The following is a 22,833-nucleotide window of genomic DNA, read 5'->3' as shown; positions in this document are numbered from 1 at the left end:
CCAAGACAGCTGTGAGACCAGTCAAAGATACGTCTTTTTAAACGAACTGTGCGAAAGTCCAGTCCAGCAACCACGCTAAGTCTACGAGCGAACAAGTTTGTTGCTTTCCCTCATCAGTAACTTTAAATTCAATGAAATGGTTGTGCAATGATGGACAAAATGGGTGAGTAAGCAGAGTAAGAGTCCATTTTCACCAGGCTTGCTGCTCCACCTATTACACTTTATGGTGTGACCGCAACAAAACAGGTGTAACGAAACGAAAAAGAACAGAGCGCAGGAGATGTCGATCAAGCTACGCTCACAGCGCAGAGAGCAGGTACAGTTAGGAAACAAGCGGAGTCGCCTGGGTGTGTCAGACCAATTTACTTTTAACTGTGCCGAGAAAAAGTGGGATTATTGTGCATCTGTAAGTCTTTTTTTGAGGAAGGCGTTACAAGAAAGCACAATGGCACACTGTCATCACGTACCAAGGCCCTCCATCTGGAGCAGCTTAAATGGAATTCATTAATTTTATCATTTTCGCTGGTGCTTTTTCAACTATAGCTTGTTGAAATATCTTCTGGAAGGACCCACTGGTTGGACACCCAGTAGTGATTCATGCTGCCACATTCACTTTACATCAAAAGTATTTGTAATAGGGCTTAATTACCTCAAACAATTGGCTTTGGCTGATGTGAGGCATCTGTGTTTCCCAGTTATAATTACAATTTGGATGTTAACTTGAATGCTATTAAGTAGAAAGTTAGTTATACAGCAACTTCTATATGGCATGAATGAGGTCACTTATCATTTGGCACTGTTTCCCTGAAAGGCAGCCCTTTCCCATAAAGTGAAACTGTTTTCTTGGAATCTGTAAATGTTTTCTACATGACCAACCGCTTCCCGTACTTTGGTGATTTCATATTGTTTCCAAGTGAACTGAACTGCTTTCATGGAAATACATGACTGCAATAATAGTCAGTAAACCATCAGATTCATACACATATATACACACACACATATTTATTGCTAAAGTATAATATGTCCTATTAAAAAGTGCATTGTTTTAGTGAGGATGGGGAAAAATTTCCATCCATCCATTATCTATACACCGCCTAATCCTCACTAGGGTCACAGGGGAGCTGGAGCCTATCCCAGCTGACTTAGGGTGAAGGCAGGGGACACCCTGGACAGGTCGTAGGGAGGAATGTAACCCTCCTATTACCTTTAAATATACTGACATTTTTTATCCTTGTGTTCAAGCAATTTTAGAAAAACATCATCATTAAAATTGTTACCTAAGTTTATGTGTATTTAAATAAAACTGAAAATATTATGTCAATGACTTATTGAGATATTTTAAACACTGAATGGGATCAAATTGACCCCAAAGTTAAAGGAGGGTTAAAGAAAGGAAGAATTCAATTTGAATTCAGTTGTATTTATATAGCAGCAATTTATACCATGTGCCATCTCAAGTTAGTTCACATAGTAAGGTGAAGGAGTTACAAAATTGCAGCGAGAAACTCAACAAATTCAAGGACTCCCTCTGAACAAGCACCTAGCAACAATTGGAGGAAAACACTCCCCTTCAACAGGAAGAAATACGAAGTCTGTCAGAAAAGTTTCAGGACTGGTGTCACAAAAGATATATTTCAAATACAAACTACAAGTTTTCCCTTTCGAAGTAATCCCCCCTGGAGTCTAACACACTTTCCCAGCCTTCTCTGCCATGCCGCCATGCACTCCTGGAAGGATTCTTCCGGGATCCTCCACAGCTCCATCATCATAGCCATCTTGATGTCATCCACGACTTCAAAACGGGTCCCCATGGAGTCAGGTGGGGTGATTCGGGAGGCTCCAGCACGACGATGTTCTTCTCAGCCAGGAACTGTCGGATGCTCAGGGCATTGTGAGCAGGCGTGTTGTCATGGTGAAGCAGCTTCAACTTGTCCTGCCACAACTCTCACCTCTTCTCTCGCACTGAATGAAGCAAAGGCCGCAGGATCTCTTTGTAGACGTGCTGGTTGATCGTCTGAAGGGGACAACTGGTAGTTTGTAGTTTGCGTTTCAAATTTATCTTTTGTGACACCAGTCCTGGAACTTTTCTGACACACCTCGTATTTGGCAGAACCAGGTTCAGTGAGGGCAGCCGTCTGCCTTGCCTGGTTGGGGTTGAGGAAACGGAGAGACATTCATACACAACTGTTTAACTTACATGCACACATTTGTAAAAATAAGTGCACATGGTTTCTATTCTGGGTGTAGATTTCTGATTTTGTTGTCAACAAAGCTTCTCTGACCAACTCTAGAGGTGTTCAAGTGTTTTTTTGTGTTTGTTTGTTTTTTGCAACAACACTTTCCTCACCCAAGATAAATGAGGATTCTTACCTTACTGTGTCACCTCAGTGTTTTTGTGTTCGTCTCTACTTTTCTGTATCATCTATCACTATTAATGTACCCCCACTGGTACCTAATCTCAGTATCAGTGACCTCCCCCAGTCAGGAGGCTGTGACCTCAATCGTGCCATCTGAAAGCTAAATCTCGTTCAATACAAGGAAATCTGTGACTACACTAACCGAGCAGGATTACACTGTAAGTGAGGAAAATGTTGTGTCCTTTCAGTTTCACAGAAGGCATGGTGGCACCAGGCCCTGTTCTGTTGTGTTATGTAAGAATGAAAAATCTTAATATTGGTGAGACACTTGTTCATTCTCTGTGTTTGTACGCTTGTGTCCCCGCAGTATTGAAGCTCTTGAAGATGGCGGTGGGGATGAGAGCTTTGCTGGACACCGTTATGCAAGCCTTGCCTCAGGTACGCAGTCAACGCCGCTAAATAACATCCGCCAAAGCCACTCAATTCTTCTTTCCTTCCTCATCTATATTTTCCTCCATGGATTTCACATCCTAACACATCCCACAGAAGCTGTCCCTAAAAATACACCCCAGAAGAATTTTATTTTTGGTACATATTCTTCTGTTTCGGGGCGTCGTCTTTTCCCATGAGTGTTTTTTTTTTTTTTTTTCCACTTAACTCTAGAGACCCTTATTTGCATTATCAGCCCCCTGCAGAGACCGGGAAGTGAATGTAGCTTGAGGTTTTGTTATGTACAGTGGTGGGTGGATGATGGAGTCGGTAAATTAGAGCAACTTCTGCAGTAGTTTAGATTGAGTGAGAAACAAAAATAAAAACACAACGTTGTATGTTCTCAGCATCCTTTGATACCGCTTCTGTTGTTTTCATTCAGAGACAGAGAATGAGTGTTGTTCCAGGCTAATTTCCACCCAAGCTTGTCAGAAATGTTCATAATAAATACAATCATATAGGGGGTGGTGGGGGTGTGAGCAGGTTGCTACGTGCTGATTAACAATGACAGGAGCAGACCCCAAAGCGTTTCTTTACCTAAACCCACCTCTGTATCCAAGCTGTAAATCCTTATTCTCCCTTTCAACATTTGTCCACAATCAGCAGCTCCTTCTCATGTGCTCCCTTTAACTGTAGTATCGAGTCTGAGAAAGAAGAACACGTTGACTATAAAAAAACAAATGTCTTCTGACGTCTGACAAGTGACGCCACAAAGGAAGTGACTTAAACCTGCATTCTTTCAAACAGCCAACAGGGGGCGACTCTTCTGGTTCAATGTATCCATCCATTCATCATCTATACACGGCTTAATCCTCACTAGGGTCGCGCTGGAGTCTATCCCAGCCAACTCAGGGCGAAGCCAGGGTACACCCTGGACAGGTCGCTGGTCTATCACAGGGCTACACTTGTAGACAGATAACCAAGCACACTCACATTCACACCTACGGACAATTTAGAATCACCAGTTAACCTCAACATGTTTCTAGACTGTGGATATTTTCTAGCTGTGAGGTGACGGTGCTAACCCCTAAGCTACCGTGCAGCCCCTGGTTCAATTCAATTTAACTCAATTTAGATTTATTTCTATAGCTCCAGCTTCCAACATATTACATCTTAAGGCATTCAACATAGTTAGGAGAAGACCTTACACAATCACAAAAAGAAACTGAAAGATCAACAGTTAGGTTGTAAAAAATCCATCTTTATATACAGTCTATGGGCAGGAGGCAGAACTTAAACACCAACCTGAGTCACTCCTGTGCAGAGTCTGGTTGTCAGGCATGCTAATATATGCAGCTTACATTACAGCAGATGGACATGCTATTTACATCATTCCTTACATTTCTGAAAATGTATTTGAAAGGGTTAAACAAAGTGTCAGTCACTCCAGCGCCATATCCACCAGTAGACAAATACAAAGCATGAGCAGCTCGCTGTGCCTGGTTACTGCTGTTACAACAGGACATTGGCCGTTCAGGAGCATTATTAGTCGTGTATGTCAACTTATTTCACCCCATGTCAATTGCTTGCAGACGTAAACAAAAAAAACAAAAAAAAACAACAACACAGATTTTTAAAAAATCTACATATGTGTGGTAAAAGTTTAATCAGGTGGTCCACCACAGCAGACTGCGCTGTGCTATTAAGATGCAAAGCCCTTACCACATTTTGTAGCGGCATCAAATCTGAGATGTGTAAACATCATCATCTGTGGCTGATCCTCCCTCTGATGAATATTCCTCTGGTGCAGTTTCCATTGAAAACACTGCTTTGCATCATACACTGGTCTCTGCATTTGCTGGTGCAATGATGCATTTCTCAATCACTTTATTTAGATTTTTAACGTCTGCTACATTTAGATTACAGATTATTACAGAGTATTACAGATTTGCTGTGGATCATACTGACCTTTCTGTTGGGTGGTAAACGGTAGGCATCTTTTAAAAAAGTGCTGCTTTCTACTAACTAGTGCTATCTATCAGAGCCAAGCTCTACAAAAAACAGATAACAAGGACTACTTGTGCAGTAAGTTACATCAATTCCGAAAAAGTTGTAAGGAAGATGTTTATTACTCCGAGGGGATCACATGCCTTTGATGAGAACACAGAGAGATTGTGTATCCAGGTGCGTTCAGGTGTCTGGGGAATGATTCAGATGGCCTCTGAATGGGCATTTCATTATCGAGTCGACAAACAATAAAAATTCTGTGTTGATTAAAACGGTTAGCTAAAATCTTGTTAGAACCCACCAAGCAGTCTGAATGTGTGCACCCCCTGCAAACTTCATAAGCAGCCACACTCTCTCCCCTGACTTCTTCATCACGACCCTCCATTTAGTTTTTCTTCCCTGGAATGAGTTGTTTGTTGTCCTTCCTTATTGGTTTATTTTGCCTGCGATTTCTCTCCTCTGACTAATCCTTCTCTCTCCTCCATTTGTCTCTCTGCAGGTGGGCAATCTGGGTCTCCTCTTCATGCTCCTGTTCTTTATCTTCGCAGCGCTGGGAGTGGAGCTGTTTGGTGACTTAAGTAAGAGCACATGCACTTCGCAAAACAAACACCGAGGCAGTAAAGACTCTCGCTCGTGCATCCTGCGCAGGTCACGCACAGACATGCACTGGGTGTTTAATTCTTCCCTCTGTGGGTTTAATCTATATGATGTTAATTGCTTTCTAGAATCCTTTGTTGAAATACCATATTGATCGCTCTAATTGTGTCTCGTAGTGTCACAGTAATTATCCTCTCATTGCAAAGCCCTAGGAAAAACCACGGAAGTTGCTATCTTTCTAATGTCTTTTTTTTTTACTCTCTTTTGGCTATTCCTCCCCCCCGTTATCTCCTCCCTCCTATTTCTCGTCTCCCCAGTTTGCGATGAGCTCCACCCATGTGAGGGTCTGGGGCGATATGCTACATTTAAGAACTTTGGGATGGCATTTCTGCTGCTCTTCAGAGTTGCCACCGGAGACAACTGGAACGGCATAATGAAGGTGAAACTAACACTGTACATCCAGAATGTTTACTCACACACACACACACACACACACACTACACATTTATTCATTTGTATGTAGACATTGATCCATTATGTTAAAACAACTTCTCTAATTTTCAGATATTTCTATCTGGTTGTTTGTCTGTTGTCTCAGAGTTCTATTTAACGCCAGTAACCCTGCAAGTCATGTTTAAATCACTTAATAAATTGGATGATTTACACTTCGTCTACTGCAAATGCACTGCTTACAGTAGTGGTGTGCCCTTTATGTAGTGAGGCAGAAAAAAATAGTGCTGAGGTCATGACCTCACCGCCCACCTGTGGCTTTTTGTGCCATGCTGATATTTTCCATTTATTAACAATGCAAAAAAAAAAAACCTTAAGGGGTATATTTGCTGAAGATTTGCAGTCCTTTTTTTCAAGTACGAAACTCTTAAACTCCATTAATTCTTGCTTGAGCAGAACGTATTTACACCGGTATGCTAACGTAGTAGCCATGTTTCCTTTATCCTTGGTGTCACTTACGAATTAGAGGTAAAAGCAAATGCCAGCCAAAGATGACTGGAATATTTTTGTTTTTGTATTTGGAAGGTCTTGACAGACACTCTTTGCTTCCACATTTAGTTGAATTCGTCTCTTAGTATTTATTCCAGTGAGGTGTGGTCCAATTTAAATAAAACTGCACAACTTGACCTTTCCTACTATTGTAGTTGCTTTTCTTTGTGATGAAATGTCGCACGTTTTAAATTTACACCAAATTTATCTGTAAATTTACCTCTCTTCATCCATCTCCACACCCTTTACTCTTATTTAAATTGCTCAGGAACTCTTCATTGCACAGGTTTGTAGTTATCATGTCACAAGAAGAAGCAGAGCCAGAGCTTTGACATGTGTTTTTGCTCCATATTAGTGCATACCAAAGTTACCCAGCTATCAAGACAGATCAAAGTTTTGCAAAGTAATATATTCACTGATTTCTTCACGTATCAAAATAAACACAGCTCACTCTTTCTGATGCTACCTGTTGTTCCTCTGTCCACGACCAAGCCAGTTTTGAAATTGCAGCAAATATCATAATTGTCTCCAACACAGGGCTGACATTACAGCCTACTCTGTATGAAAAATACACCCCAAACAAAAATGTGCTTTTTTTTGTAATGATTTAAAAGTTGGGGTCCAAAAAAAAGAAAAGAAAGAAATGCAGGTCAATTGTGCACAAAAAGGCAGTGGAAATTCTAGACTTTTTGGGGGCCCAAGGCAAAGTGGCAATTGGGGGCGCCCTTCAGGGTGGAGTGGGGTTGAGAATGGGGGACAAACGTTTGCCTGGTTTGCCATTTCTACAATTATATACCGTATGTGAACACTTATGTGTATGAAATAATTATATGTTTTCCGTTGAGCACATACTTTTCCTACAATACCACCATCAAGGTTCTGACATTTCCACAATCTCCTCTATATAACTATGGAACGCTATGAAAAAAAAGAATTCCTTGATGTAAGGCTAATATAAAAAAAAAAGTCAAGTGCAAGTATTTTAATATCAAATGTTGCAAGATCTGGATAGCCTCAACTGTTGTGAAAATATCCCAATACAGTATGCATTATCAGCACTTAAAATGACCAAGATGCTTAAAAGCAAAGGAGGTGTCTTGAAAATGCCTGAGGACTCATTGGGTTAAGAAAAGTTAGAAAATGTTGTCCAGATGATGTTGTTGATGAAAAGTGACAAACGTTATCACAAGATGAGTATGATTAATCCTGAGGAGAACATATTTTATGACTATGAAGTTGTCTACATATACATACATGATGGCTCAGATAAGTGACTGAATACTGCTTAAGTGCTGCTAAAGTTTTAGTTGATATGCTCATGTAGTGTTTTCCTGTTTTTTCCAGGACACGTTGAGGGACTGCGCGACCGGGACCACCACCTGCTACAACACTGTGGTTTCTCCCATCTACTTTGTCTCCTTCGTCTTGACCGCTCAGTTTGTTCTGGTCAACGTGGTCATTGCGGTCCTGATGAAACACCTGGAGGAGAGCAACAAGGAAGCCAAGGAGGAGGCGGAGCTGGAAGCGGAGTTGGAACTGGAGCTCCAGATGGACGGAGGGGGCATGGCAGCAGGGTCGCCCCAGCTCAACCCTCTGGCACTGGGCTTGGACAGGTCGAGTTCTGGGGGTTCCCCCTGGAGGTCCACTATTGGAGGGGACATGGAGCAGGAAAGGGAAGGTCCTATGGACTCACCCACTGCTGATATAACCAGAGACTCTGTAAACATCAGAGCAGAACCCTCCTCATGCCTGGAGCCCCAGCTGGAGGTAAACAATCTGTTTTGCCACTGCTACGGTATGTGTGTGCATTAGACAAAGCAAGTGTGTTTTTGGTTGCGATTCTGATGGCAGTTGTCTCACATGTGACATTGTAGCTACGTCAAAGATCCTTCATCACTCTGTTTTCTTGGAGTATGTATTAATTAACATTCACATTATTTCACGCAAACAGAACACCCGTTCAGATGATGTCTAGGCCAGATTATGCATTTCTCAGGGATCCAAGCAGCATCCTGCGTGACATGATATATGTTCTGAGGTCACTCCATGCTGTGGTCCAGGCTGTGAGACCAGTCAGATGACCCCTACGTCTCTGGTCATTAGTCCTGACTCCAGTCCAACCCATTAGTTAATTCTCGGGCTCATGCTGAGGAATGCTGAGCATGCCGGATGGTATCTAAAATAATGGATTTCTTGCTTTTCCTGCTCTTTGCCGTCTTGGTGTAATAACTGTAGTCGATGCGTAAATAAACTGAGGCGGACATGGCTATATTAGGCTGTATTCACTTGACAGTCTGGCATAATTTCAAAAACATATGCGGATGCATTTATGTGAAAACCGGGGTCATAGATGTAATTATACCCTTAGAAACAAACCTCTAGACCAAGATACTTGTAGATAACCTTTTCACTGTGAAAGGTGTTTTATCTACCACTCATGTGCTGCACAGTTTTCAGCGCTGACATATTGTCTTCACATATCAGACACTTGTTTGAAAGTGAGTGGGCTGCTATGGTTTCTGTCTACTCAAAAATGTATACAGAAAATGTAACTATATTTGCAAATGTATTATTCTCTGTGACCTATGCTGACCCATATTAGGATGGTTTACAGTTTGTGTGCACTCGTGACTGCGTGTGTGTGTGTGTGTGTGTGTGTGTGTGTGTGTGTGTGTGTATTTTTGTGCGGCTGGTCCCTGTAGAGGACATGCCAGTCATAGACAGGTCACAGTGCCATGGGAAAACTGGACCGCAGGGCCTTGTTGTTCACTTCAACAGCTATTTCCAGACAGCGGGGAACTTTTGGGGATAGGAAATAGAGGTCTCACTATCGTTATGTTTCTCCTCTAAGATGTTATCCATCTTCCTCTGCCGCTCTTCCAAAACACGAGCGTTTAAGCCACAATCTCCTCTCCGGCCCTGCTGCTCTGCTGCAGTGTTGTAGTGCCCCCTTGTGGGTTTAAATGGTAACACGTGAGCTTGTGGAAATGCTGCTGAAGATGATGTGGTGTACAGTATGTTATCTTGTTGCGTACTGCTCGAATGTGTTAACAAGTCATTTAGTGAAACATCTGCTGATTGAAGTTTGGTGGAGAGTCTAGTGTCCTGCTGGGATGTGTTTCTTCTGTCATATGTGTTTGTATCTGTTTGTTTCTACTTGATCGACTGTCTTTTTTCCTTCCTTCCTTGCTTCCTTCCTTTGTGATCCATTCTTCTTTCCCCATTTCCATGTATCTCTGTGTGGACTCCTGTCTTTCCTTTTCTCTGTCCTTTCTTTTTTTCCCTCCCCCTACATTTCTGCCTCTGCTCTCTTTCTCTTTTCTCTCTGCATCATTCAAGTTTGTCCAGCGGAGAGCGCTGTTTGACTCGGTCTCCCTGGTCATCCAGGGTTCAATGGAGGGGGAGTTGAGCTTGATGGACAACCTGTCCGGCTCTATCTGCCACTACTACGCGCTGCCCCCCAAGCCCAGCAAGCACAGCACCGACAAGAAGGTCAATAACCACCAGAAACACTCCTGAATGACTCACCTTCTCCATTTCATACATCCCCTGGTTCTTATTTCCCTGCAACATGTAGGGCTGCACAAATTATCCTGAGATCAAAACTGAAATACAGACGTTGCTGATGTCGCTTTTTATCCTCTCATTTGCGCATAATAGTATATTACATATTATGTGCAAGTGATGCAGTTTTACACAGTTTCTCCTTAAACAAGTAATAAAGGCTGTGAAATAAAATTGTACTCACCTCTATTGTATTTAGTTGGAGGGAGAAGTCTAGGAAGGATAAACGAAACCTATCTGCATGGTTGCATACAGTGACAGCAGTGCTTAACAACCTGGGGGGTTCCGAGCTCACAACATGTCACAAGATAAATGTAGGACCCAAGGTAATTACTGAAAAACAAAACTCTGGTAATCAATATTTTTCTCTACTATTAGCCTTTTCCCTCATGAGATACTGTAATGTTCCTGTTGCTTAGGACAATTATTCTTTGAGTGAACTGTTTTAAAGTTCACGATAATGTGTCATGACGTGACTTTCCAGTGCAGGAACCAGGCGAGAGGTGCTGCGAATGTTTAGAGGAGCGACCCTCTAATCAAACTTTTTAGCTTCTCTGATTCGATTGCCTGCCAAAACATTTAACTTCAAGTGCACCAAAACAACCACTAACACTACTTACTAGATGAGCGTGAAATAAATAGAACAATGTAGGGTTTATGTTAGCTTATATGGTGAATTGTACATTATTGAAGGTGATGTTACAGAGGAGAGGACTGCTACTAGATGAAGACATCATGAGTTTAAATAATCTTAGTCTTCGTCTTAACCATTTAGCATCAAGACTTGCACTGTTGTGTTACAGAGTTGCTTACCCTAGAGTAAGTACTGTTCCCCCTACCCCAAAAAAAAGCCCTGAAAAAGGCTCTACAGGGGCAGTTTCTGCGGTTGGAAAATACACAAAAGTTCAAGCTGCATTAAAACTGCCCACAAGTTCCTGCAGTGGATAATAGCTCACAGGTTCCTGTCAGAAGAGGGCACAAGTAAAGACGGTTCAGACACAACAGCGGTTAACAAGAAAGATGTCTAAGTTGAGTGAACAGATCCTTTAAAAGAGACAGGTTGCCCCACAAGTATGCAGGTGAGCTATGCTTCCTCTTAAAACAAGTGATTTTTAATAGGAAACAGTTGAAATAATCTCATCAGTATCTGGCAGACTTTACTTTTAATGTTGGTTTCAGTGAAAATAAAATTTAATAACTCAGTACCAGACTGAGTTTCTTAGACACATTTTATTTCGACCACATAATCTTTGGCCTATAAAGTCGGCAGTTGTGCAAACTAAAGTACATACTGTCTGGGAGAGCTTAGTTTCATAATTCAGTAAAAAAAAAAAAAAAAAAGCATGCAATGTGATGTTTGTTAAATATCCTGCAGCCCTACAGCCATTACCATTTTTGTACTGGCATTCCTCCACATTGAATATTTTTCCCTTTCTAACCAGCCCCGTTGCCCACCACAGTGCAGTGCGTCATATCCCGCCTCAGCTATGATCTCATTCCCTCATTCACTTATACTCATTCATGCTTGGCAGGTTTTTTTTGGTCTGGTTCAGCAGCCTCAGTGGTTTAGTTTGCTTTCTTTCCCCCCTACACAACCCCGCTGTCAGCGTTTGTATGTCTGCGTGTGGGTGCGACGTGTTTGTGCGTTTATATCGGTGATTACGGCCACATAAAAAGTGACAGCCCACCTAAGGCATCCCCGACACCGTTACACACACACACACACGTCTGAAGAGAAATGACTCAATCAATAAGCTATGGATCAGTGAGTCACTGAATAATGCATCTGGGTTCCACTTCCTCTCATTTTGAACAAATTTTGCACAATTACATTAGCATTGCAAAAAACCCATCCTCTAAAAGCTCTAAATGGGTTTGAGATGTCAGGATTGGGCGCCACAGGCCAACTTTCTCCCTCTGATACGTTAGCAGAGATGTTTTCCATTGAGCTTCAACCCCTGTCCCTCTCTGCACGGATGGCCCATTTGCCTGTCAGAAAGCATTTCACTTGTTAAACCAGTGTAAGGCCAAATGTACGGCAGCTCTTCTTACGGGAGCCAGAAGTGCTTAAGACTTGCAAATACTCCAAGACTGAAGCCAAAACTGTGCAGAGATGTAGAATTTTCGATTCTGCTAATGTGCTTTTAACAATTAGGCACCACAAAGTAATTATTGTACATGACAAAACATTTAATGCGTATCAGTCACCCTCCTGTCTGCTTGTTCGTTCCTGTGATTGTCTCACTTGCATCTGTTCAGAATCACGTGCATCCTGTGTATATATATTTATGTGTGTGTCTGGTCCCCGTCACATTATCGATGTCAGTAAACAGAGTGATAGAAACAGATTAAAAAGTCTAAATGTGAGAAAAATGTCATCATGTATTCTGCCAAGACTTTGTCTCCTTCTCTTGTTGTTTCTCTGCGCTACATACTTGCAGTTTACATATGTCGTTTCAAACATGTATTTCTCTGTTAGCTGCAGGTCTTATCTGTGTGTAACGTCCTCTCTATTTGTGTGTTGCACCGAGTGCGCATTTTGTTTTTTCTCTGCTCACCAGCGGTTGTCTCTTCCTGCCTAGATCCCTCTAGCGGAGATGGAAGCTCTGTCTCTGGCCTCTGAGAAATCCTGGTCCTTAGCTCTGACAGACGACTCGGCCCCCGACGATTTTAACCCCCTCTTTCTAACCAGTCTGGAATGCAATGTACTGACAGTTCCTCTCTTTCTCTCGCTCCATCCCTCTTCCTCCTACTCTCCTCTGCAGTAGCTTGTACTGTCTACTTCCCGGGACACTTTCAAAGCCACTTGTCCGCCCTCCGCCACTACACTCTCACACTGGGGTTAAACAGGCTTTTGTTGGCGAAACCAACTGGATGCTACGTTAGATAACAGCTAATTTGCATCTGTAGCCAATCTGAAAACACTTATTTAAAGCCACGATGTGCAGAATTTCAAAGTTTCTGTTGTGTCTTTCCAGTCTTGCTTCTTCCTCACCTTTGCAGGCACATTTGCTGTGTTCTTTGACACATTGTCGCCACCACCTGTTGATCAGTGGAATAGCTCGAAACTGAAACACTCATTTGAATCTTATTTGAAAGAGGTTTAGGAAGTTTGCAAAATCCCCCCCAAAATTCCGCTCTTTCTCAAAAGTTTTCTCTTTAGCTGGATCTGTCTTTCAAAAAAGGAGGCAGCATGAATAATCGGTGAAACATCTTTTACATATAATTTCTTATGTATCAAACATTTAACTCAATGACTGATCAGCTGTTTCCACTTTTTTTCGTCATCTTCACATCTAGACAGTGAAACATAAGACAACATAAGACTTTTGTTTCTTCTTTTCTTTAAGGTTTTATTGCAGTTGGCAAACAACTGCTTTTGTCTTCTACTGTCTGCTGCATAACATAGACTGTACCGCCACTATTCACTGCTGTGAATAGAAATAAGCCTAATTCACATTTTCTTTTCTTTTTTTTTTTGCAAAAGTTCACTTCAGATTCGCTTGACAGACATACAGAAGCACAACTGACAATTGTGTTCTCAGTAACCTTGTGTTCTTCTGTTGTTTAATGTATAGTTGTGTGTCCTTGCTTTACTTACTGTCACTTTGCTGCTGTGAAGTTGCAAATTTCCCCTTGTGGGACTAATAAAAGATGTTCTATTGTAAAGCAATGCTCCACAAAGGTACTTGTGGTTAAAAACTCAGCAGCTTTAGGTTTTACTTCGTTTAAATGTTGTCTAAAGGCAAGCAAACAATTCTAAGTGTATGAAGAGTGACATCTCCAATAATAAATATGGAAAAATTACTTGCTATTAAATTGGGCTTTTTGGCCAAATTTCTTTTGAAAAGTAATCAACGATGTGTTTTAAAAGTAACACAACTGATTAAACTTGCACAGAACCTCTGTCCTAAATTACACCATTTTAGGAAACCACAGACCAATAAAACAAAGTGTGCAAACACATCACACTGAGACATTTCAACAAATCAAGACATCTGCTTTATATGATCATTGTATGAGCCCAATAATACACTTTGAAGTGTGTTTTCGTAGAAAATATTGGCCTCGCTGGAAGGAAAGCCAGTGTTCTACATCGTGGCACCACCTCATCCATTACTTTCTCACACTGACACACACTGTCATGCATTGTAGCTTATGTGTGCATCTGCACCAGAATGAATCTATACGTTCCTCGATGATATCCCATCCCGCGGGGCTCTGTCATTAGATTGAAAATGAATTGAATGTCATCGGGGTGTCAGAGTATAATTACCCACCAGTTTGGCTCATTAATAATCCCATGGCTCCCCCACAGAGGGTCACAGTAACCTTGGCTCATTCTGCACATCCGAGCCAGCATTACAGTGGGATCGATTTATATATCATCAGAAAATAGAACGCCGGCCAACACAATGCTGTCAACTGGATTGTATTGGGACTGATATTAAAAAAACAAACAAACAGAAGGGAGTGAAGAGGTAGAGGAGTGCAAGTGGCATTGAAAGATCCTGGTGAATCTAACCATGTGCCCACCAATTTTCTCTTATCTTTCTCATTCCACCTTTCCAGCCTGGTGTGTTGTTACTTTCCAGTCCAGTCCAGTCCAGTCCAGTGCAGTAGAGTAGTGCGCCTCCTCACCTGCCAGTTTGCAGTTTTCTCTCCTTCGTCTCTACTCCTTTTTTTTCTCCTCAATCTCCCTTCTGTAATCTCTTTCTCTCTGTTCTTTTCCCTCTTTCTTTCCTTCGGTTTCCTGTCTTTTTTCCTTTGTGCTTTACGTGTGAGTCGACGTCTTTTCTCACAGTCCTTTCCTATCAGTCTCCTCTCTGTGTTCGTACTGTCTCCTGTCTCCTGGTTGTAGTGGTTCTCAGTTTACTCTGAGCTGTCATGTGTTTGCTGCAGGATTGTGAGGTGTGTTAGAGCTCCAGTAGCTCTGTGACTGAATGCGAACTGGTTCTGTAATGGGTCAGGCTGCAGGACACTGCCCTAGCTGACACACAATCACGGAGTAGGCTTACGTAAAGTTACATCACTGCGGGGTAAAAGCAGACACGAGACGCAGAGTGTCTTATGTTTAAAAAAAAAAAAAAAAAAATTGAAAAAGTTTCTGTGATCTGTGGCAGCTCTGTGCCAGTCAACTCCAATGTGCAAAGACTGTGTTTGTTTTCTGTGTATGCTGATGACCACTGCCTCTTTGTTCACATTGTGTCTGAGAGAGATAACATGCCTTAGAGTGTGAGAGTGCTTGTGTTAAAGATGAGCCCTAGCCTGCCTCAATCCAGAGGGACCCTGACTCTCTTCTCTCCTTCCCCAGCCAGAGCAGCTCGATCCGGAGGGAGCGCTGGAGGACAACCTGCTGAGTGTCAGAAAGCCTGCAGTGGGGCGCACACACTCCTTACCCAACGACAGCTACATGTTCCTCCCCCCGTTCGGTCCCACGTCTCCGGCTCCAGCACAGCTTCTAGCACAGTCACAGGGGCCCCAGCACATACTGGGCACCCACAGGGCCCAATCAGGTAACGCAGGAGCTGTCATTTTAAAGAAATGTTCCGATAAGTTGCTGCCTGGTAGCTTTTCAGTTAGTTTTAATCAATTTGTGACATCTTATTAAATCAGGACAGAAATGGGAGGCCTTGATTTTTAACACAATATGATACAATAAGCCTTTTATTAATCCCACAGCAGGGAAATTTGCATTGATAAAGGCCTATTATAATGTATTTTGTTAAAAATCAAGGCCTCCCATTTCTGCAGGTTATTTCCTCTGAGGGGTGTTCTACGAAGCAAGTTTGACTTAGGCCACGATTAAACATAGTCGGGTATTTACAAAAAACGATTTACATTTTGAAAAATAAAATTGTTCACACCCGAGGGTCCTTTGTTTGGACCGACAGACAAGTGGAGCTACTCCTGAATGTGGCGTTAGAGTACAAAAAAAGTAAAATACTTAAATATTGACTGGAGACATGTCAGTCCAAGTATATGGACATACTGGCACTGTTTTTACCCAACAGTAGCCAAACTGTAAGCATGGGTCGCAACATATGACGCTGGTGACGCGTTTGTTGCTGTGACGTCAAACTCCGTCTCCTCCTGTCTACATGCAAACATAAAGATGGAGTTTTTCCAAATCTCCACTTTGGCTGCAGTTTTCAGATATGATCATTTTCAGTGACTTGTAGCTTCATTTACGTGTAAACCAAAGGCCAAAACGCATTGAAATATCACTGTTTTTGCTATGAGTAAACCGGGCTTAAGTCAGGCTTTCCTGTGTTAGCTGGTTGAACAAAACCTAAAACCTCAAACAAAGATAATGGGTAAAACATGAACTTTTCTTTGTGAACAAGGATTTCTACTTCTGACACTCAGATTTTAAAAAAAGGTGCTTCACGTGTCATGTGACTCTTCTCTCACACAAAATGGACCAATCATATGCTGCCTACTTCAGTTAGGAGGAACAGGTTGTTATAAAAGAGAGCTAAAAAGAATATAAAAGTATTACGCAAAAACTGCCGCGACTGCAAATGATGCAAGAGAGGAATGCTGGTAGAAAACAGTCAATCGTACAAGTTACTGCATTTATTTTATCACTCATTCAGTGCATTCTCAATGGAGCTGCTTATTTCCAACATGACAGCTGCTCATTAGAGCTCTTAAACTTTAAACTTCATGCATTTTAACATGATAAACAACAAGGGCATTTACATTTGACACTGTCACATGATGAAAGATACATGGAAGCTTCAGGTTTTGGCCAAATCAAACTTAAATGAATGTTAATGATTAAATATTCTCGGTAACAAACACCAATCAGTTTTATAATCTGCGTTCTATTAGCTGCAGTACTGGCAGTATAAAACAGATTGAGCAGCAAATCTCAACCAAACATAAACACATATTTCTGCATTTTCTACATTACCATCTGAGTACATGTAGGTTCTTGTGGTAACATAACACGTACAGTTTGTGCTACTGTAACGGCATGGCTTTGTTCAGTGGGATTACTCAACGGGTTTTTAACATATTCTCTTAGTTTTGAATCAGTTTCAGTCATCAGACAGGAAACAAATCTCTGAAAGAGTGATTCTCCTTACAGCTGCTTTAAATCCTAAACTCTGAACAGAACCTTCTCTGAAGCAGGTTATCTGTGCAGCATCAGTTACCATGGTGACGCAGCAGGTTAACAAAGACCCACCTTTGATAACTCAGACTTTCGGCTCACCGTACCTGCTAGCCCGTTAGTCTCACTTCATAGCGCAGCTGTCTGCTGTACCTACTTAGCTGTTATTCACCTGTCAGTGCTGTGCTTTGTGTGCAGGCTCCAGTGGCTCGGTGCGTTCACAACCGGAGGAGTTTTCCCAGCAGCTGACTGTTCCCACAGACCTCTTCAGACCCATCAGCCCTCACAGCCACTCAGACTCGGAGAGTATACCACGGCAACCCCCTCCCAGACGCGCACACACATTCAGCCGCACGCTCCGCAGACAGGTAGCTAGACGTTTTCGAAAGTCCACTCCACTCCAAAATCACTTTTCTACGTCTGTCCTGTCATATCATGACTGTACGTGATGATTAATGTGTTTAATGTCTCAACCATGTGCGACTAAGGCTCATCAGTCTGGAAATTTCTGTTCATACCAACCACTGCACAGGCTGATTTTTATTAATTAAAGCAGTTTCCAGTCAAACAAAGAGCTGATGTTCAAAACAGCTGCTGGGATGTTGAGCTATGGCTTTTGAATTACAACAAAGTATTAGGACCACTTTAGTTAAAAACCTAAAAATGAAAGTCATAGTTCTCATAAAAAATCTGATATTTACAACAGAGCTAAAATTTTTAAAGCCATAACAATATTTTACATTTCCTCTTTTGTACTTACTTCATATCGATATCTCTTTATTTTAATGTAATAACTTGTAGCACAGCTTTAAATAATCATTGTTTACACACAAGAAACTGTGATGGTGCATCAAGCCCTATTTTTAGAAATACTACATGTAGCACATATTTAACTCCTAACACAAAAGCTCATACTGCTATTCTATGTAATGAGGGTGATAACTACAAGTTTAGTCCTTAAACAACAATAAAACAACATTTTTAGCTGTATTTTCATTTCCAGTAATAATTTAGACCCTCCATCTTTACTGGTTCGCCACCCAACAGATTATTATACATTATAAAGGATAGTGATGAACAGGTTGATATGTTGAAATACAATTAAAAGAATGGTTTAGCATTTGGGGAAGCATACTTTTTCACTTTTTTACCAACATTAGATAAACCGATTGATGCCTCTTTAAGGTCTGTTGGTTAAAGAGTTAGCTTAGCTTAGCATCAGGAATTGAAGCAAGGGGAGACAGCTAGCTTGGCCCTGTCCAAAAGTGAAAACGTGCTAACCAACATCTCTACAGCTCACCATAGAAATGCAAAAGTTATGTAAGTAAGCTAAGCTAACTGATGCTCGGTGATATGATCTACCGTCAGAGTAGCGTAACAGCCTGTTGTGCTTGCATTCTTGAGACGGCCACACCAATGCTTCAGCTAATTTAAAAGAACAACTGTTAGTGAGAAATTGATTAAAGATTATTTAATTTATTTCATTGCCTTCTCAAGATAATATGCGCATTTTCTTGCAATCTAACATTTTTTCTCCAAGAGTGGCTCTACTACTCCACTGTAGAGAATCATTGGTTTATCACCTTCCACATTGCATGATCTAAACAGTTTCACTTTCTTTCCTCTGTCTCTCTCCCTGTCCTCCTGGTACTCATATTTCTAATGAACTGATCTTCTGTCTCATTTCGCCCACGCTGTATCTGTTACTCTTTGATCTCAGCTCAGTTGGGCCCAAAAACCGCCCGACCCTGAGCTCCTGCTCAAACACAGATACTCCTGTTTCTGAAACAGCGACTAACAGCAGACTTGAGCTACCACTGGGCCTTTCAGAAACACTGGACTCCATGTTCATGTTCAGAGAGACTGACACACTAACAAACAGATACACAGACTCCCCTCTTTCTTCCCTCCCTTTCGCTCTCATTCACTCAGATGTGTGTCTACTGCTAACCATCAGCCACAGAGCATCTGTAACTTATGAGCAGGTAGTTGTTTTCTGGAGCTGGAGCTATGTAACAATGCTTTACTGGATGTTCAGTAGAGTGGTAGAATGTATTCAAGCAGGATGCAGATGTAATGTGGCTACGACATTCACCCACAATACAGTGCTCTTAATATATTACAAACTATACTCAGGGGATTGTTACAAAACAGCAAGTGCTGTCCGTGTGCATTTGGCCATTTTGTACTCACAGTGTCATGATGATGGAGCATCAGAGAATTTTGTATCGCGTAGGTTAGTGCTTGAACAATATATAGTTGTTAACCACAGTGCAGTACTTATTATACTTAAGCTGATTTTGTTAAAATTAAGAAACAAACTCTGACAGGGTGGTCATTTTTAGTATCATTTGTTACCTGGTGTTGCATTGCTGTGGCTGGTGATTGGTCTGGCTATGATATCTTTGACCACTAGATGTCTCTGTGGTCACACTGTTCAGGCTCATGCAGGGAAACCCATGACTCCAAACTCTTCTCAAAGTGCTCCTCTCTACACCTCATGCATGCCTTGTTTCCTCATCTCCGTAGATCTTACGTTAATTGACACAATTCAGCATAATTAAATTCAAGTGCTAGTAATTTCCTCTCAGGTCTGTGAGGGATGAGGAAAAAGTCGTGAGTTCGTGGGGTCATCTTAGCAATCACTGTGGTTACCAGCCGCCTACAGTAGCAACATATTATGTTCACCCTCTGCCTGTTGGCCTCACGCCCTGTAGATGGTTCTGTACAGAGGTAAGGACGAAGGTGTGGAAAGACTGATGAGAAATTGGTTGTAAATTCTACTCAACTGAAGGCTTACAGGGTTTTGAGTGAAAGATCAAAGGTTAGAGGGTCATGTGGTCTGGCTCAGAGTTCACAGCGATCAATCAGTCCTCATGTCCTCCAGAGAAAAAAAAAAAAAAGGAAGAAGGAATAAAAAACAGCATCATATACTTTCCTGGGCAACACATAGTCGGAGCAAAATGTCTAATTTTAGTTGATTTAAATAATTATTGCTCATTTTTATAAAGCCGTATTTAACAACGACGAGGAGAAGAAAGGTTGAATTTAAGTTTAATCAACCTGCTTTGATTTTAATTACTTTGGCTTATTAATCAAGTTACATGGTTCATGATTTTAATCTGAACAAAAACACACACAAATACCTCCATCACAGGCTGTTTATAATCCACGATTGGAGTTTGTTCATTCAGCCAAAGTTTCTGTTTTCATTATGTGCCTTCATGGTTCATTTAAGTGAAACTATCAAACTTTATATAAATTATTTTTTTCATATCTATTGATGAATTGTCTTTCCTCGTCACATATCGCTGGCGTTTTATCGCCCAGCCTAATTATTAGTCATTGCTGTTCATAAGATCATAACCCATGTGAACAAAAAAAATACAGAGTAAAACTTACCCACAGAATCTGAGTCGTGATTTCTGGGGAGTTTGAGCACAGTCAATTTGACTTATTTAAAGTTGACTTTAGATAATACAAGACCATTTTTAAAAGAAAAAAAACTAATTGTTTAAGTTGCAAACTGAACCACAATCGGCCTCAAACTAGCTGTGACAAATTTGTCTCTCAACTGATGTATAAGGCAAGTAAGGAAAAACCTTCTCCCCTCAGCAGAAGAATGTGAAATCTTTTCAAACTGCATATACGTCATTCTGTACAGTTAAGCTTAAACATCTGAGGGCAGGGGGAGGCTTTGACAGTTAATCCTGTCAGATGCTCATGAAAAAAAAAAAAAAAGACAGATTCAGATAGAGTGCACAGAAAGTATCCAGTAATGTCAGATGCTGTTTACCCAACTCACTCTTGACAAATCTTTATCTTGATTGCTGACATTGAGAAATGCAGTGTGCAACCTCTGGATTTCTGTTATAATTCATGGCAGGATGTTGCAATCTAAGCTGCCCACAGAGAGGACTGTGAGACCGAGCTGGCCAGACTGTGAACTTTAACCCAAACTGCTCTCCTCATCCTCATCACTTCTCACTAACTAGTCTCCCCCCCTCTCATCTCCTCTGTTCCCATACCTCCCCCTGCCTTCCTCTCATTGCACATTTACCTCCATCTCCTCACCCTTCCCTCCCAAATGCCGCCCCCCTCCCCCCTCTCCATTCCCCGTTTTCCAGGTTGCAGTGTCTACTGATTCTCAGGAGGCCCTTTGTTCAGACGGAGGGGAGAGCAGTGAAGGACTTGTGAATGTGGCCTCTCTGGGCCTCCCTCCGTCCCCTTCCTCCTCCTCCCCCTCCTCCTCCGCCTCCGCCTCCCCTTCTTCATGCTCCCATCATCACCATCAGCAGCAACCTGCTCTCTGCCTGGTCCCCGCCACACCAGGCGCCTCCCCCAAACCCTCCCGCCCCAGCAGCGTGCACACCCAGCACCACGACCAGCACTGCCTCGCCTCCCACTCCCCTTCGCCCCCGGCCTCCTCGCCTCTTCCGCCCATACCAGCCAGGCTGCACCAACAGGAGGAGGCCTCGGAGGATCAGGAAGTGTCTCTTATTACCTGCGCCGGGTTGGCCGGCAGCGACGACATCATGGCCGAGGACAGTGGCAATAGCGGTAACGAGGGTTACAGTAGCTACTCAGGCTGCCAGGAGAGTCGGAGTCCATGTTTGCGGCAGCTGAAGAGGTTCCACAGCGCGGACACACAGGGCCGCAGCGCCCTCCTGCCCAGGCCGCGCCCTTACTCCTGGTTGGACGACCCGCGACGCCACTCTGTAGAAGTCTGCTCCTCGGTGGATTCCAGCCCCCAGCGCAGTACCACCTCCACCTCCTCCGGTTTCGTGTCTCGGGCAGACAGCTTGCAGATTCAGAGCCAGATCCCCGCCCAGACCTCGCTGCCCTCGCCCCGCCGCAAGAAGAAGATGAGCCCGCCCTGCATATCCGTGGACCCCCCCGACGGACTGGAGTCTGGCCTCTACCCAGGCCTGGGTGGGCTCAGCAGCATGGGGCTGGGTGGGTTGGGGCTGCCGCCTCCTCTGCCCAGCCGGGACACCTGCCTGAGGAGGAGAGCACCCTCCAGTGACTCCAAGGACTCCTTTGACCTGGGAGTCGGAGAGGGTTCGGGACAGGACGGAGGCTCGCCAAACCCCAACACCAACCCCAAGCTATTGACTCTTCCCAGTTTCTCCTTTGAGAAGACAAGCTCTGAGCACTGAACACCCATCATCATCCGAAACACACAGACACACACACACACACACAAACACAAACACACAGCCGGACGAACCCTCCACACACACAAACACACGATGCACTCAGTGTATCTGTGATGGTGATAGTTCTAGTAATAATGCTGTAGAAAGTAATAATGGTAAAACTACAACAAACAGTAAAAACATCCTTGGTTTCATAAGGAGTGCAGTACTGTAGTAGTGTGACCATCCCTTGTCTTTGTATTGTTACTGCCAAAACAACCAGAGAGAAAGAGAACATGGAACAACAAACATTTCTCTTCTTCTACGCCTGCATGCCACCGGCTGCAGCTTGACCCCAAAACCTCTGGAGCGACATCGGCACCTGGGATTTGGCGCCCTCTGTGGCCGCCGTCTGAACTGCTCCGGTGTCGCACAGAGCGGAACTGGTCAGTGGAGGTACAAAGCAATATGAACGTTTTAGAGACACTATTTTCTTAAATTATTGGGCCATAGTGTTTGTACAGGATGTTGTTTTTAATTTCATTCGATTGTTATTTTCATGTCTGTTTTGTGATTTTCTTTTTTTTTTTTTTTTTTTGTCAAAAATGGTTTGTCTTTGTCT

General features: G+C 42.6%; 1 protein-coding gene across 1 annotated transcript in view; it reads left to right on the top strand.

Moving 5' to 3' along the window:
- The window catches only part of cacna1g (calcium channel, voltage-dependent, T type, alpha 1G subunit), a 204,116-nt gene extending 181,350 nt beyond the window's left edge, over positions 1-22,766 (top strand). The window contains exons 30-38 of the mRNA XM_008293527.1: positions 2,725-2,795; positions 5,293-5,371; positions 5,708-5,829; positions 7,734-8,156; positions 9,729-9,881; positions 12,536-12,658; positions 15,268-15,469; positions 17,272-17,441; positions 21,201-22,766. Of these exons, the coding sequence (XP_008291749.1) occupies positions 2,725-2,795; positions 5,293-5,371; positions 5,708-5,829; positions 7,734-8,156; positions 9,729-9,881; positions 12,536-12,658; positions 15,268-15,469; positions 17,272-17,441; positions 21,201-22,232 (2,375 nt within the window). The 3' untranslated portion in view covers positions 22,233-22,766. The remainder of the gene's footprint in view (positions 1-2,724; positions 2,796-5,292; positions 5,372-5,707; positions 5,830-7,733; positions 8,157-9,728; positions 9,882-12,535; positions 12,659-15,267; positions 15,470-17,271; positions 17,442-21,200) is intronic.
- The last annotated feature ends 67 nt before the right edge of the window (positions 22,767-22,833 follow it).

This window comes from Stegastes partitus, unplaced genomic scaffold (assembly GCF_000690725.1).
Source record: "Stegastes partitus isolate 25-593 unplaced genomic scaffold, Stegastes_partitus-1.0.2 Scaffold891, whole genome shotgun sequence".
NCBI classification, from domain to species: Eukaryota; Metazoa; Chordata; class Actinopteri; family Pomacentridae; genus Stegastes; species Stegastes partitus.
This window is presented reverse-complemented; position numbering and strand designations above follow the sequence as displayed.